At 43.2% G+C, this 17,898-nt stretch overlaps 1 protein-coding gene across 1 annotated transcript; it reads right to left on the reverse strand.

The window, feature by feature from the left end:
- Positions 1 to 330: 330 nt before the first annotated feature.
- Positions 331 to 13,849, reverse strand: LOC122767610 (mitogen-activated protein kinase kinase kinase 12-like). Its single transcript, XM_044022987.1, has 14 exons — positions 13,427 to 13,849; positions 11,035 to 11,566; positions 8,443 to 8,626; positions 8,151 to 8,342; positions 7,612 to 7,770; positions 5,835 to 5,993; positions 5,526 to 5,634; positions 3,699 to 3,808; positions 3,430 to 3,546; positions 3,031 to 3,168; positions 2,224 to 2,935; positions 1,838 to 1,905; positions 1,239 to 1,539; positions 331 to 1,084 (listed from the first exon to the last, which is right to left on the reverse strand). Exons 2-14 carry the CDS (start codon positions 11,525 to 11,527, stop codon positions 998 to 1,000), a joined length of 2,829 nt encoding a protein of 942 aa, XP_043878922.1. The 5' UTR covers positions 11,528 to 11,566; positions 13,427 to 13,849; the 3' UTR covers positions 331 to 997.
- Positions 13,850 to 17,898: the final 4,049 nt, after the last annotated feature.

Below are 17,898 nucleotides of genomic sequence, written 5' to 3' on the forward strand. Positions count from 1 at the left end.
AGGACATACTGTACTACAGCAGAAATATTGCTTTTTGTTGTTGTTGTTCCTCTTCCGTCTCTGTTTCGATGCTCAGACATGAACAGCAGCTACAGTACATTCTACTACCATAAGCTTTTTTTTGTATGAGGTTCAAATAGATTAGCTCCACCTAATTAGAAACATCAGCACCTTTAAATTATACAATCTCACATTTTAAAAATTTGTTCATTGTACAGCGTCACATATTTACATCTATATTAAAACACAGAAGTAGAAAATGGCAACATAATCCGAGTTACAAATGTAAACAACACATGGAAAAATGTAAACTTCCCTTTTTTTAAAAAAAGGGAATTTAAAAAAAAGAGTCAATAAATTCACTGTAAATAAATAATAAATTAGTGCATAATGATTTCAGAGAATATGACACAATCATCTCAAGGACATTGGACAATTTCATAAATTAAGTGCAAGAAGCATCGTCGGATGTCAAGTAACGGTGAAGTTTTCAAATGAGAATGAGCCCTGGTAGGAGTTCATGAACGTGTTCTCAACATAAATCGATATGACAGAAATAAAGACATAAAAATTAACGTGGGACATTACAACAGACATGGATAACGTGTTTGTGTAGACGGCCTCTTTTGACCGAGGCCTCTGTCACTGAGGTGTTGTTCGATGTGTTTCTGTAGAGCTGGTCTTGGACCAATTGCGGTGGAAGGAGCAGAGAAAGCAGCTGCTCCGTCAGCTTGGCTGGTGCCACGATTTAGTTTCAAATCCCCTTGATGCGTTTATCTCAAATAGAGTGTGATTCAGTTCCCAGGGTATCAGGAGTTTTGATCCCACAAAACCGTTTTTCCAAGTATTTGTTTTGTGATGCAGCTCAAAATGAAGGAGACAGTCCTTCCCTCCCTGACCCTCTCTAATGTCCCTGATCACGACTCTCGTGTTTTCTAACGTCTTGTGATAGTGAAAGAGGCCAGCGGGTGTCTGAGTGGGCTGAGGTGTTGGGTTTTCACCAGTTGGTTGGAGGCTGGTTGGGCTCCGTACAGCCTGAATGATCCAGCTCTGCACTGTCACAGTCTGAATCATCATATAGGCCCTGGTTTGGAGCAAAAACATGAATTACTTTACTAGATTTTGATCTACAGCATCAGATTCTTGAAGGGTGAAATACTGGATGTACGTTTACATTCCACTCTCTGTACTTTTTTCTTTGTTCTATCAATTCACTCTTTCTTTTTTTTTTTACATACCTCATAATTGTGGTCATTTGAAGCCAGCTGGGTCTTGACTTGTCGTAGGATAGCTTCTTTCTCAGACAGCCCGTCAGAGCCCAGCTGGGTCGGGTCAGATGGGTCGGCGGGAATCTCTGAACCCTGAGAGAGTAGGTCATCGCTCTTGTCATCCAGACGCTCGTCTGTGTTGGTGCTGACCACGTCTGGTGTGCCGCTATGGGAGTGGTCACTGGTGTTTCCCTCCTCGCCGTCCGAGACGGACAAGTTCTCGGAGCTAAACGTGGACAGGGACTGGCATTTGGTCATGCTCACAGGACGCCTAGGGGACAATTGGAGAGAGGACATATATATTCATGAAAATTCCTGCATAATTTTACATTAGTAGTGATTTAATTAGTGCTTCTCAGTGGTAAAGACCCACTGATATTTTAAAACTCAACATGATGCAATCTCAAACATAGGTCATCAAATTCTCATTTACTAATATATAATATTATAATAACAGATATTTCTGCATTGGTGTTAGATAAGTATTTTGGGGTGGATACAAAGATTTAAATGTCAAACACAGCAGATATAATTCAAAGTTCCACCGAATGTGTGACAACAAAACTCACCGTCGTCTTGGCAACTCCACTTCACTGTCCACTTCGCCTTCTTCTTCCTCTGAGGACACACCACGTCTCTGTGGACAATATTCACTGTAAGTATCAAACTCCAACTGTTGACCTGTCTCACCACAGATGAAGTGTTTGACACAACATACTGCTGTTGGAAATCTCATGCCAGGTTTTGAATGAACTGGATTACATTTTACTGAATCACCAATGGCATGATTTCCCTTTCTTATTGGATTTTTGAAAACAAGTGGAGGAGCAGTCATTAACCTAATACTGTACTACTAGCAGTACTAGTACTGGTAGTAATGGTAGTAATGGTTTTATTGCCCAGAAGCATCAATTTGTCTATATGCTCCCTAGGAAGTCGTTCACTCCAGTCTCACCTGACTGCGTGTAACTGCTGCCCTGTAGAGAAGTGCTGCAGGTGTGAGACGTTGACTTCTGGGTGAGCGCGTGATCACTGTTCCTTCCTCCTTGTCCTCACTGTCGTGGGGAGCGCGGGGGCTGCCGAGCACAGACGCCCTCCCTGCGGCGGCTCCCCTGCCACACGGCGAGTCCGGGCTGCTGGAGAACGGGATGGAAGCTGCGTCTTCGCTGGGCGTGTCACTGCGTGGAGGCGTTTCTGCCAAGTCATCATTTACTACATCCAGACCCGTCCGCTCCTCTGGTCCTCCAGTACTTCTGCTTTCCCCCAGACCAGCTGAGGCACTCTGACTGCCCGCTCTGTCCAGCCCTGGCCTCATCTGTCCCTTCCTCCGCCCTTCGGCTTCCAGCGTGGTTGAAATGAGATCAGGGCTGGAGGAGGACATTTTTTTGAGTAGCAGGTCATGCTGCAGGCCTCTGATGGCTGCACTGGGGTCTAGATGATGCTTGCTGCTGGGAACAGATGAGGTGACATTGACCATTGCTAAAGATGAAGACAGGGTGGCTTTTAGCTGAGCCAAATCCCCACTGCTGCCTTTCCCAGCTTTTCTGTAGCGGGGTTTTCCTCTGCGTGAGCGTCCAGGGGAGGTAGAACCTTTGTTGGGTATTGTGACCTGGGTCATGGACGAGTCCAGTTTGGGAAGGATGACTTCTGACTTCAGTAAGTCTGGTCTGAAGAGACACAGATAATAATAAAACATATAATGAATAATTCATTTTGACTTTTCACTACATCACAAAACATAGCCTAACAAATTCTCTCTCACCTCTTGCTATGTGACGGCAGTTTCTGAGGTACGTTGCGTTTCTTCATGAGTTTCTCCATCGAGTTGGAGGAGGCCGACTGTCTGGAACTGTGGTGCTTGAAGCAGCCCGGGTACTTCTTGTCCAGTGAATGCTCCCTCCTGACATTTAAACACAGAACCGATAGCTATTTAACAGACATCCATGGACAACTCAGCCCAGCATTTGAGAGCACTTTGTTACATGTCATGGTCCAGTGTGACCGGTAGTAAAACAAAGTTCATTGACAACAAGCTTTTAGCTTTGTTTTCCCGATGTTACTCCTGTAATGTTTCAGTACACAGCCACAAATCTCCTTTATCTCTATCATTACTAAATGTGTTTATATTTCTTTCAAAAATAACATGTCAATGTGTTCATACTTGAGCAGTTCTTTCTCTTTGATTTCCAGCTGCAGCATGATCGCGTTTAGCTCCATGTAGAGATTGTTGGCTCTCTCCAGTTTCCTCTCATAGTGCTCCCGGATGTCTAGTGCATGTCTGTTCAGAGAGAAAAGAGTGGAGATGGACATAAATACACATTACTTTATCTGCTTCTGCCATAATTGCATCTGTGCGTTTCTCCTTGTTCTCTATCTCAAGACGTCTATTCTCTTCATGGACCCTTTTTTTCCCCCAATTCCCCGGCTAACCTCAGTTCTTCTCTGCGTCTTTTGATCAGCTCCTCGTCCAACCTGTGAAGACACGTCCCCTCAGACTTAATCTTCTCAAAGTGGTGCCGCACCTCATCCCTCCACTCCGCCTGTGGGTTAAAGAAAACACATCCATCACGTCAGACTATTTTACATTTGATAATTAAGAAGGTCCAATATTCAGATAGAAAGAAAGAAACTATGAGGGAAGAAAGATCCTCGTAGTTGTTTCTTTCTGTAAATTCTGTGTATCATTAGATTTGGAACAACACAGTCATCTGAATGCTGTGCAGCAACAACTTGATTTCTTGAATCTGACTGGTGATACTCAACACATGCTATTCATATTGACATGAAGTATTATTGCGCCATGACGTAGTGAAGAAGCTCTTAATTTCCAAACAGAATAAGACTTGTGTGTCTCATTGAAATCAGATCAATACACTGTCAAGATCGTCATCAATACATAAGGAACAGAAGTAGACATGGCGTGACATGACAGGAACACAAAGAAAAATGCTGTGTGGGCTTTTCCTCCTCCCTTTTTTTTGGTTGACATTGAAGCCTGACCGTTGTTATCTGATACCTGTCATATCACGACAACGGAAGTCAGATATATGACTCTGTGCACATACATGCGTGTGTGTGCGTGTGCGTGCGTGCATTTCTGTCTGCATGAGCCATGCAGTTCTTAATAAGCTAATGGACTCTCTTGCACACTCTTCGGTGTCTCCAGTCCCCTATTTCTCCTTCTCCCTCTGTCTCTCTCTCTCTTAGCTCTCTGCTCCCTACCATTAAAGCAATCAATACACTCCAGAGCAGAAAATACTTCTTTCCAACATCACTAGAAAAATCCATTATGGGGCAGAGAGGATAGAAACTGGGGAGGGTAACAGGAGGGGGAAGGGGTATGGGCGGAAAATAAAGGATCAAGGATAACAGGGGGGAGTGGGAGAGGTATGTGTTTTGCATCATGTAAGTGAACAGAGGAGGAGGTTGTTGCAGTTAAGACGAACATAATGATTTATTTACCGTATGGTTGTGTGTGTGGCAGTCAAAGCGCAATCAAAAACCAACGCACACACTGCATATTTGTGAGTTTCAGACAATGACATCCCCATACAGTGACACTTATTGAGTCTCCTGTCCGTCATCTGTTTGTGTTGTGCAGATGTCTTACATATTGGAGATGTGGGCCCCATCCCCCACCCAGTGACAGGCAGACACGCCCTCCCTCCCCGTCACACAGGCCTTCTCATTTTGATTTGATGGAGGCTGAAAAAAGGTTCCCGCTTTGACCACAAGGAACAAAGACCGAGGAAACCAACAATAATATGTTGTGATTGAAATGGCAGGTATTATTAGTGGGCTCTGCGGGCCAGCTGCACACCCTGCACTCACTGCCTGAAATCTGAAATCACTGCAGCAGACTGGAAACAAATGGCTGTTTCTTGATAGAAAATTACTATTGGAGGATGGTTGGTGGATGTTGTTGACAGGATGTTCTTTGGTAAATTCTACCCTCGTCTCTCAGCCATTTATTCTTTGACAAGGACCGAGGCAAGTGATTGATCTCAATTAATTTAAATGAATAAATATTTGTGCATATAATACATAAACATGCACATCCAATTTCTAGCATGCCACAGAAATCCCTCATATTCCCATGCTAATAACAGGGGACAAGAAAAAGATCTTCCTGGGTTTCAAGGGATTTTAGTGCAACATTTTCTCTTTGTGTTACTGGCCTCCACTGCAGATTGTGTTTAACACTAGAAACACTTGATGTGTTCACTCAGATGTGGAGGAATACCTGAAGGAGCTTACCTGAGACTGAAAGTAGGTTTCTTGTGGAGTGGACAACATGTCAGCTGAGGCGATGTCCAGATGCAGGAGAATCTGTCGAAATGACGGCCTGTTCCTTGGCTTGCAGTTCCTGTAAATGTAGTACACCATGTTAATTCGAGAGACAATGACAAATGACTTTTCACCTCTTAGCTACAGTTTCCCCGTCTCTTGATAAAATGGAAAACTTTCACTCCCTCACCCTTCATGCGTTCACTTTTATTATCTTCTCCTTCCATTTCTCTGCTATCTACTTTCCTCCCCTTTCCCCTCCCATCCCAGCATGCTCACCAGCATTGCCTCAGGAGCAGCTTGAAGCTGTCTGGACAGCTATCAGGTACAGGCAGCTGCAGACTGTTGTTGCCCACTCCCCAGATGATTGCGGAAGAGTCCACATCCTTGTAGGGCACCTCTCCTGTCAGCATCTCCCACAGCACAACGCCAAACGACCTGCAGAGAGACGTGCCACATTTACTTTCAGACACACAGAGAGCCAGCATCATAGTCACCTTTTTCACTTTCTGCAAAAAAAAAGCACATCTGGCGAAGATAGGCAAAAAGTTATAAAAGTCATTTTTCTGTACAAATATATCAGTCTTTAATGCATTAGTAGTTTATGCTGATGCCTTGAACAGTTTACGCATTTTTTTTTCAATTGGGTTTGATTCCTGGCCCTGCTCGTCTACATGCTGATGTGTAGGTGTGAATGGGTGAATGGGTTAATAGCAAAACATTAGTTTAAAGCAGGTTTGAGTCGTTATCGAAACAAGGAAAGCGCTCTATGAAAGCAGACCATTTACCATCACAACTACGGAAAATGATCATGATTATGATTTCCCAAACTCGGTCTAAATATGTTTTTTGTTTTTGTAATTGACGAGACATGGAGCTGTTTTGCAGGAGAGCAGCAGGACAGCAGGCCCATCGGGATGCCAACCAAGGAAAGTCTGTTGTCGCTGACTCTCGGTGTTGCCATGGTGATCATGTACAGTATCCAAGGTGCCAATAGCATCATATAAGGCACTTAGTGGGTGTGTGATGTGTTTGCATGTATATTTTTAGAGTCTCTCCACCTCTTGCTTGCTTTTGATTTGGTTTACAAAAACATTTTTACACAACCAGATCCTGTTAAATAATAATAATAATAATTAATTCTATTTCCCTCGAAGAAATAACTGAAGGGCTATAAACCGAGTTCAAGTTGACAGAATAGTGGCTGGCACTGTACACGTCCAAGAGCTTGTGACTGAGTTTGTATGTTCTTCCTGTGTGCATGTGGGTTTTCTCCACGTACTGTGGGTACTCCGGTTTCCTCCCACAGTCCAAAAATTGCCTGAAGGTGTGAATGCGACAATGAATGCTCTCCCATGACCCTCACATAGAGGATAAAGCGGTTGACAGTGAATGAATGTCCTCCAAATATGTTAATGTTAATTCTGGATGTGGCTCTATGTAAGTATTTTACCGCAGAACTGAATATACTGTATATATACTGTGGACAATGCTCTACAACGGCCTCTCCTTCTCTTTTGCGGCATGTACATCCATTTGATCCACGTGAATTTAAACAAAACTCTTCAGTATGCACCCATACTTTGCTTTCCTTCTACTTCAAAAGCTTTTTAATCCTATTTTCACTTCTCTGCTAATGCACTCCTGGCCCTAGGCCAAACCATCTGTAGGCTTGGACGGTTATTTCAGCCTCTCCTGAGCGCTGCAGCATCTGGCAAATCAATTATTAAATTAGCCAGCGTTCCTTTCAGGACGGAGAGGAAGAGTGATGGAGGGATATAGGATGGAGGAGAAAGAGAGAGAGAGGGAGGGAGGGAGAATGCACTGAGGGAGATCAGGGTCTCATCTAGGGCAGCCCATCAGATATGGCAGAGACCCTACAGAATTTCATGTAATGAGATATTGTATGTAATACTGAATAGATTTTCTGGAAATAGGATCCTGTGCTCCATACTGTAGCAGACTGTAACTAATGAGATTCTGCATAGATTCAGTGACATATAAGGGAAAACACACCAGTGCAAAAGAAGAGTATAATAGAAATGATGACACCTACCAAATATCCACCTTCTCTGAGACAGGTTCATTTCGAATGACCTCAGGAGCCATCCAGGCCACCGTCCCAGCGAAGGACATCTTGGTGCTCTTGTCACTGAGCTCTTTGGACGTGCCAAAGTCAGAGATCTTCACTGAGTCATCGTAGGTGATCAATATGCTACAATTAAACACGAGATGACATTTCTCAACTTTGGTTTTCATTTCCAGAAATGTTAATTCATGTGTCACATATGAAAATATAATAACCTCTTTAAAAAATACAACAGCAACAACAGCAATTACAATACATGGGGACAAAATTAGGTATTTAGTTCGAGGGGATTAGATTTGGGAACTGCTGTTTTGAAATTTTGAATCATGCAACTCTGGAGAAGAATTATATTTTGGCAGATCCAGTCATAGAGGTGGTTGCCAGATTTGTTTCCCCACCGTTCCTTAACATTATAAGCCATTTTTATCATTTGCTTAGGAAATTATATAAACATCAATCACAAGTTATTTTAATCAAAGAATGTTCTAACAGTCTACACAACTCACTTCGGTGACTTGAGATCTCTGTGGATGATCTTGTGTAGGTGGAGATAGTTCATGCCACCAGCGACGCCCATGGCCCAGTCCATGAGAAGGGATGGTGTGATCTTCCTGCCCGCTCTCAGCACCTCGTACAGCTGCCCCTGGGCACAGTACTCCATGAGGATGCAGTAACATGGAGCCTGTGTGCAAATACCTCTGAGATAGAATAAAAACATGTATAGAAATGTTAGGAGTTGCTACAGTGGCAGTGTTGGAACCATATTATACAGTAAGTCAACAGATCATCTCCACTAACTTGAACGTGATGATGTTGGGGTGCTTGAGCTTGCGCAGGTGCTTGATGTCGGTCTCCTTGATATTTCTCACTTTCTTTACCGCCACTTCCTGTGCGTGGAGTTTACCCAGGAAGACGGCGCCTTGCGCTCCACTGCCCACCCACTGTAGGTCCGATATTTCCTCGAATGGGACCTCCCATGCCTCTGTGATTGGAAAAAATTAGTTATTAGCTAAGTGGAGCCTTAGTGGGTTCAACTTAGAACTTAACATTTTACTAAACTTTATCTTTTGTGAGTTTGTACAGACATGTATCATCCCCAGGTGATTCCACCCAATGATCTTGATGATCCTCTGACCTTTCAGGTGCGTTAAAATGACATTTCCACATCTGTTATATTCAAGATCCCCAGCAGATGCATTTTAATAAAAATAACGACTTTTTGCTTGTGCACTATAATCAGGTACAGCATTTTATTTGCCAAATATTTCAGTTTATGACCAAATACTAGTAAAACTAGTCATTTGACTTTCATTGCGGTGGTGAGGCTTGTAAGATTTCTCTTTCTAAATAGATTTTTATACAGCTTCCTACTATTCTGGTAATACATAATTTGAGTTATTTTGATGCTTATCTCAACATAAATTCTTGCTAACTCCAGAGGCAAAATGATTACATAAAGAAAAAACATATCTGCGCCATATCTTCACATCCCATTACAGTAAAAAGCAGTTGTAAGTATTGTTCTGCAACTGAACCTCAACTTAACCTAAGACTCTGAGTGCAGGCAGACAGATATGGAGCTTTAATCTCCTGTGGGTATAAGTCTCTCTCAGCGTCCTAAATCCTACTTAGTCCCATTGTGGGGGTGATGCAAAACAGGGGTCCAACCCACAGGAGAGGGTTAGGAAAGGGACAGGATTTAAGGGCCTAATGTGGATGTGTGGTGAATCGGGAGGTGGAGGGGAAGTGATGACAGTGGCAGTGGTTGATGTGTGTGTGATGGAGAGAGATGGGGAGATTCCCAGTGGGTTTGTGAGGGTCCATGTGTCCAAAGACAGACTGTTAATATGACAAAAATGTACCGCCTGCTCTGCGGCTGTTCATAACAAAGGGAGGGAAGATAGGAACACATTTATCATATTAATAAGAATGATATGAATGATTAATGCTCTCCAGTAATTGAGGGCTCATCCTCTAATGAGCCCCCACAAATTGTCTACAAAAAAAAATCACCACATCTGATAATGCCAGAATTTCCCCCTGTGTGCTTTGTTTGGGCTGAAAAATATAAATAAATACGGGAATTTAACACATCACGAGAAACCTCAAAATCCATCAGAATTAACAGAGGTCAGACAGTGTTTTTACTGCGTTCCATCGTTCTTTGCAATCAATGTTTAATCTTAGGGCATTTTCATGTGGTAGACAGGCAGTTCCCTGAAATACCCCTATTTATTTCACTTTTATAATATCCGTTTTGCCCCTCCCTTCAGTGTGTGTGACTCCCTGTGATGCTGCACAGAGAAGGGGAGCAGCGCGGTGCAGATGGGCTGGGAGTGATAACAGCACAGGATGAAAAGGAGAGGAAAGGAGACAATAAGAGATGTGTGTGTGTATGTGTGGATGGGTGGATGGGTGGGGGTGTGAAGGGGAGATGTGGATGTCAAATGGGTGACAAAATATCAGGAGGCTATAAAGACAAGGAGAGATATAAAAATGCCTTATGTGTGAGGCGTTAATGTTTTTTTATCTTTGAAGTTTGTTCTTTGCCAACTTTGCTTATCGTAGTGCCAGCCAGATAATATTATAGAAAGATAATACAGATGGAGACCAAAACCTGGCCATATAAAGGCAGAACCTAATTGCTGAGGAACTGGTTAAGTTTAGTGCTTGTGGTTAGGTTAGGGTTAGTGTTAGTGTTAGTGTAACTGGTTATGGTTTAGGTTAGGTATAATGCTTTGTTTAGGCTGTCCAAATTAATGGTCCAAAAAAGAAAAGCTGTACAAACCCATGTGTGCGTGTGTGTGAGTGTGCATTCACCCTTGGGTAGATGCTCACATACGTGTGTGTGTGTGTGTGTGTGTGTGTCAGGTTTGCGTTAATAGAGATGAGAGGCGCAGGGTCAGAGCGTGGCCATGCATAATTCATGAAGCAGATTTGGCAGAGGAGTCCCGGGGGAGCTCTGCACTATTGTAGTGGCTGCAGACATAAACAACACAGCGTCACAGGGAGCTAGTTTCATTAGGGGTTGGTAGTGGGAGGGAGGTGGCATGGGCTCAAGCAGGCAAAAAGATGGAGGGGGAATATCAGGGGAAAATAAGCCCTTTGCAGCTTTGATAGTGTCTTTCCCCGGCTGCAGCTCTTCACGTCAAAGACTGTGTTTGTTTACAATGTGGCTTGTGTGGAAGCCATTTTGCTACCAACTGGTTAATGTAATTAAACTGGGGGTATAAGATCATTAAATTAGCATATCAAAGCTCCTCGTGAAATTAAATAGCGGCTCGTATCTGCTTTTATTGGGGAAGAAAGCAGCAACCACTGATCTCACCGTGCCTGGATGTGATTGTGTTTGTGATCGTGTGCTGAAATGAATTTGACTGGTATATTTACCGTCCAGGACATGCTTGTGCTCTGTGGAGTAGGCTTTGCCAATCATTGTCCAGACGGGCCGCAGACAGCCAAACAACCCCTCCAGAAACCCTCCACCTCCTCCGGTAGACTGGCAATGTAACCTGGCAGCATCCGCCTGGCTCCTGACTGTACTGCTGTCCGGCTCCTGCCCCTCTCCCTCGGTCCTTCCAGAGCTTCCATCATGCTCATGGAGCTTCAGGATACTGTTGGCAAAGTGCTCCTGTTGTTCTTCTCCTGGCGTGTGGTTGTGTCCAGCAGTCTGACCCTCTCCTCCTCCGTCCCTCGGCTCAACATCCCCTCCAGTGTCTATGGAGAGGACGTTGCGAAGGACGCACTGAGTTGGGGTCAGATCCATTTCTGGCGTGCATGGTGTTTCTGCGTCGAGCCGCCGAAAAGATGGCGGGTCAGAGAGCGGTGAGTTGAAGCCAGAGAGAGAAGGAGATGGGGCACGAGGTTCATGAACGAGGGCCATGAGGAACTGCTGTCATCCAAACAAGTAGCGAAGAGGGAGCTTTGACAAGAACAAACATAAACAGAGAGGAAGAGGGAAAAAAAGAGGATTATAAATCAAATCAAAGCCAGGAAGGTTGATTTAGCTGAACATTCATTTTGGATGTCACCTCTGGAAAATTATTATTTAGGTTCACGTATATGTAGACACTTCAGTCAGTGGAAGTTCTTTATCTGGAAATGCCCAGGTTTGAACTAAGCACCGCTGAACTGGCAGGCAAGCACAATCAATAACACAGAAATGCACATTCCTGATATCTGTGCTAAACCAATCAGATTTCAGATGAGTCAATTTTTGATTTGTTCTATCCGCTGTATAACATTGGTCTTGGGCACTCGTACTTTAACAACAAATTGCAAATGAATCTTAAATCTTCATATGTTGTTGACCGGTAGCATTTGAATGATTAGGTTACAAATAAAAGGCCCAGGGAAAAGGATTCGTCATCAGCATAGACGGCAAATGTCACAGAACAAAAGACATACGTGATATTTTTTCCAGCATTTGTCACAATTCAAACTATGTTAAGTTCTGCTCGCTCGTAATTTGAGTAAGGTGAGAGTGTAGTGGTTGTCACTGTACATGTACCATGTGACGGGGGCACTGATCATATGATATGTCTGATATTAAATCAATACAAGGACATGAAACATGATGCGGGATGTGGATAAAGGACAAAAGGACTAGACTGTGTCTGGGTCATAAATCTGAGGACGCCTTGGACAGCTTAGTACAACCTTTAATTAGGTGAGGGTGAAAAAAATGACCAGGCTTTGCCAAATACAAGTAGTAAATGAATAGAATAAGTACTTGAGTCTTACATAGAATGTCACAGTAATAGTGTAGCAGGGCCATGATGCAGAATGGTGCTATACTCAGTGATTTATGTTCCGTAGCACCAGTGCATTAAAATGGATGAGGTCAGATGATGGCTGAATTATATCTGAAGACTGTTTTATCTGTCATCTCTCCAAAGACAAGCGTGTACACACACACACTCAGTGGAGGAAGAAGGCCGTTTTTTTTTTTTTTACAAGTAGAGGCCTCCTCAGTTTATTTCAGAATATATATATTTTTATATATCAAAACGTGTGTATAGTATACAAGTATGTTTTTCCTATGTTAAAAAAAACCCTAAACATGGAGCTCCATTGCTTATGTAAGGTGCACTTCAGGTGTACTTTCTTGCTTATACTCCGTTTACAAGTCAATATAAATCAAATTACTAAATTTAAATGTATCTATATGCTATTACAGACTATCATATTGACTTTCCTTCTGTGACAATTCCCCCGATTAGAGTAAATGCAGCGGGCATTAGATGGATGGGCTATCAGCCGATGGCGTGACACCACTACAACCCACTGTAGAGGAAACACTGATGGTTATCCATCCACCGCTGTACTGTACAACCAAACTGCAATTCATAAATAGAAGGAAACATGAAAGACGGTCACAGCCAATAAAACCATAAAATACCCAGTCTAAAAAAAAAACCCGAATTAATCAACCAACCACTGAGACACATCTGGTGTATAAAATGTGGAATAATCACACATCATCCACATACGATTGATCCTCCTACTCTCACTTCATTAATGTGGAGGATGGTATCAGCTGCAGAAGCAGGCTACGCTCTGTCACAGGCCAGTGAATTGTGGATGTATCAGAGATGCATCATCGCTTCTCTCGTGCGGTGCAGCTGCAGAAGCAGAAGCAGCAGCAGCATCACTGTGACAGCACTCCATTACAAAACCGCCGGAGCTCATTTTCCTATGCTATACTACAAGGACGAAGGCAGCGATATTATTCAGCTGCCATGTCCCCGCTCATCCTCTCTGCCAATGTAACGTTTCCTACCTCAGTGTCGACAGCTTCACTCCATCCCCGGTGAAGGCAATAGCGTATTCCACTTTGGTTCGGGATTCAGTCTAAAAAACATCCACCGTTTAATAATAATAATTCTTCCTTTCTGTGCACTCAGCATCCACACCTCCCCTCCTCCTCCTTCTTCTCCTTGCGTCCAAGTGAGGCTTCTGCGCCTGAGAGGGCTGCGTGGAAGTGCGCGTCTTCGCCTGCGCGTTTCCCCGTGAACAGTAAACACGGCTTGTTGTTCTCGTGCCTACACCTGCTCCTCCTCCTCCTGATGCTGCTTTGCCATTCTCCTCTGAGGATGAGATGTGCGCACACTCAGGGATTTATACGGTCACCTCACCTATAGTAACCACGACTGGAGAGGAGAGAGAGCGAGAGAGCGGAGATGGTGAAGGAAGGATGAAGACCGAGGGAGGCTGGGAGGGGGAGGAGAGGGGGGAGGAATGTGAGGGAGGAGGCTCGATGCAGATGTCCACCTATCAGAGGAGGACGTTGCTGTGACGTGCGCAGTCCGGTGAGACACGGGACAACTGCAGGTAAACCTGTTTATGTGCTTACTGTGTGAGGCTACTCTTTGGGAGGACCGGGTAGGATAGAGGGGAGGAAGGGAGGGAGGACGGTGGGGGGGTCAGCCGGTATGTGAGGTGATCAAAATGATGTCATTCCCAGGGAATGCAGCATTTGACTGGACAGCCTCATGAAAATCCCCTCAAGCCCTATTAACACCCGGAGTATCGTGTGTGATTGGTGCATAATCTGTAAGCACTAGGAAGAAAAGAAGGAAGGAAGGAAGGAAGGAAGGAAAAAGGAAGGGCAGGTTGCTTTTTTCAACAGTATATTATTATTACCATTCCAATCTGTGCTGACCCATTTTCCTGAGACTTTTCTGAGAGATTGGTTGCAACACTTTCAGGACCTAAGTGGAACTCTCCCCAGTCGTGTTTTGTTTGCCTCAGTGACTTGAAACCAACTAAATGAAATAAAACAATACTAATTTAAACAACTGTCAACTTTGAACATGTCCCACTCATGTGAAGATCAACTTCATCTCTAACTCATCATTTTATTATTCGGGTATATAGTTACAAAGACCTGGCAGTGTTGCCACAGTTAAGCCAAAATCTAACAGCAAATCTTGTCAAGTCATGTTAAAAAGTTTTGACAACTGGCCGCCTCTATATAACAATAAAAGACAATTGGAAATAGTCACACAACCAAACTGGTGTACAGCAAGTGGAAAGACAAGATTAACCAATACTAAGTCAGATTTCCAGACAAATTTACAGTGAAATTCATAATCCTGAGGAACATTAAAAACAATAAATAATCATTTTTTACCCAAAACAAGCTTTATCACATCAGAATTGAACAGGTATTCACATTTATGGCTTGTTGATTTCACAGGGAAAAAAAGACACTTAGAGGTTAAACCTAAATAAACGATCTACCTCCCCTAAATCACCCAGCTCACAAACACAAGTCAGGGAAATCCTACATTATGACAGATGCCAGTTTAACTCTGTGGGGAGAGCATGAAATCACTGTAAACACAAGAGAATCCTCCAACATTCAAATTATTTGGCTGGCACAGACATGACTTTGTGAACCAGATGGGGTTCCCGTGTCTGAGCTGTGTATTTACCCAGAGCCTCCATGGTTGTATAGCGACATGACCCTTTTTGAGTGCTAAATCCAAATCCACCCCTTATCTCCCAGATTAAGCTCATGTTAGGCTTAAACCCATAAAGATGACCTCATCGTGCCGCTTGCGGAGAGCAGGGGAAACCCTAACGAGGACACAGACAAGTTAAGACCGAGAAACCTACAAAGGCATTTCAGAGCCTCCTCCTCTTTCTGTTTTTACTGTGCTTTTTTGAAGAAAAGATCACCACACTCTCTTAGCTGTTCTTGATAAATAATGCTGTGTTTTCAAACCACCAAAGGAAACCAGGCAGGAATAGCACCTATTTTTATGCACTTATTTAAATATTCAATCATATATAACACTCAGTTTCACATTTGGACACCGTCAGATGTGCCTATGCATATTTAATGGCATTATTTTCAACTGTAATTATGTCATGTTTTGATTTCACAATGTCTCTTAGTGGACAAATCTGAAAGCAGCAACACGTCATCTGTTCTATTTCCATCTTTTTTTGTTCCCTTAAAAACTTTTTCCATGATATTTTTTATTTATTTTTTTATGTTTGTAGCTTCACATTGTGGATGTTTGTGTGTCTCTGAGGAAGCTGCTACCAAATCTACAAAGTGAAAATATATTCAGCAGGAGCTTCCATTATAACACATTGCACAGTGGATTCGGTTTGAGCTGTTTCACAGTCAGGTTATACAGTCCACACATCACATATGTACATGCAAATATTCCTTACATTTAAATGTCCAGTGTGAAACATTTGGGGGTGTTTCTGAGAGAAAGTGGACATAGAATAAATCAAGTATTTTTAAATGAGTTTCTAATCACATTACAATAAAGATTGTTGAATAAGCCTTTTTATATGCACTATAGGCAAGGGCCTAACTTTTCCGAGGCCACAATCTTGTACCACCATGTTTTTTATACCCAAATGGACATTTAGTGCACAAGCTCACCACATAAATGAAAAAGAACAACATCCTTTCTGGTATGCAAAGGCCACCATAGTTCCTAGAAAGATTTCTTACCCACCTTAAAGAAAAGATAAACACAAGCTGAAGGAAAAACTAGAGTCTGTATGGCATCCGTCTAAATGCCTGATTTCAAATGATGCATTGTTTGACAACATGCCTCGCAATCTGTGGGAAGGAATTCACAGAAGCACGCCTCTGAGAACGAGGGGACAGTGTGTTGTGCGAGGCCCCGTGCCAAGTGGTCACAGATTGTCCCAGTGTATGGGGGGTACAGGTGTATGTATGTATGTGTGTGTGTGTGTGTGTGTGTGTGTGTGTGTGGGTGACTGTAGACTGGAGAATGAGGGGGGAGCACAGCTTTTGGCTCACTGGAGAGCCTATTTATGGATCCTCATTGAGGAACCCTTGTGTTACTCATTGTCACGTGAAAAGGCGGCCAATTATCAAATCCACTCAACTCTGTTCCTAAAGTGAGCGTGGACAAAGAAGACAAGATAATTGGCACTCTGCTTCAACGCCATATCGACGGACAATCCACAGCCGATCACCAAAGATATTCTATTTGATTTGCTATGAAAGATGAAAGGTAACTGTGTGTCTGTGTGTTTGTGTCTGTGTCAGCATGCACTATTGACCGATCCCTTCCTGTCTGTTGGGGGAAGCTGATATTGGACAGTATTGTCATCAATCACGTTGCCACTACTGTGCCTTTCACCCATACTTTCCACTGATGGGATTCATTTAGATTGGCGCCACACAGTATTGGTAGGAGGCACGGGGAGGAGCTGTGGGAGGGGGATTCTCCATTTCAACAAGATGATCTCACCTCCTGTCTGCAGCTCAGGAAGAAGACTTCATTCATAAAGTTCATCCATTCACACCAACATGTGCACGGTGCATGCACGCACGCATGCACACACACACACACATACTCCCTCTGGGACGCTTAGGAAACAGTTGAGCCAATGAGACAACATTCAGGTGAGATCACTGCTGGACGCCAAGGTTCCTCCTCCTCTTTAAGAACTCGACAAAGGATGAGTGTTTATTAGTTTTCATCACTTGACCTTGTCTGCATTACAGCAACACAGGACCAAAAAGAAGACGTCATAAAAAATTGACTGATATAGTCACTTTATTTTCTGATAAAAAATGTAAGCTTTTGTCTGTCTCTATTGGTATGCTGTATGCAGATTATCCAGCATTACAGTAATTGTCAAAGCCCAACTTGCTCTGGCAGGTCCAATGTTTTTTTTTAAATATAATTTTACATTCATTTTGTGTAGCTCATATATACATCCTCTGAATCTTATTATAACACAGTCATAATTTTTTGTCGTACAAATGTCTGGGAATGTGTGTGCTGTGGCTTACATTGAGTTAACCAGTTTTAAGTCTTCCTCCCCGATGAGCTGGTCCTGGAACATCTACTCACCGAATCATGGCATAAAACATCCATGAGGAAATCACGGATGCAGCAGTTGGATTTACTACATCTTCTATTGCTCGTGATTCTGCACAGAAGTTGATGTTTTTACCTGGAGTCACGTTTTGAGTGACGTCATGTGTGGGAATCATGTGGGAGAATCTAACTGAACCCTGCAATGGTGGGGAAAGAATACATTTGGCCTCACTATGGTATCCATGCACTCTGTTCTCTCGACTGTCAACACAATATACAGTGAGTGAGTCAGACTCGGCTGGATGAGAAGGATGCGCAGTATGAGATGTGCATGCTTTCCCTGTGCCAGCACGGGGGCTCGTGCTTCCTTTCACACTCCAAAAATCATGCAGTCTAATTGAAGACTCAAAAATGCCCAAAGGTG

Source organism: Solea senegalensis, linkage group LG4 (genome assembly GCF_019176455.1).
Source record: "Solea senegalensis isolate Sse05_10M linkage group LG4, IFAPA_SoseM_1, whole genome shotgun sequence".
Taxonomy (NCBI): domain Eukaryota; kingdom Metazoa; phylum Chordata; class Actinopteri; order Pleuronectiformes; family Soleidae; genus Solea; species Solea senegalensis.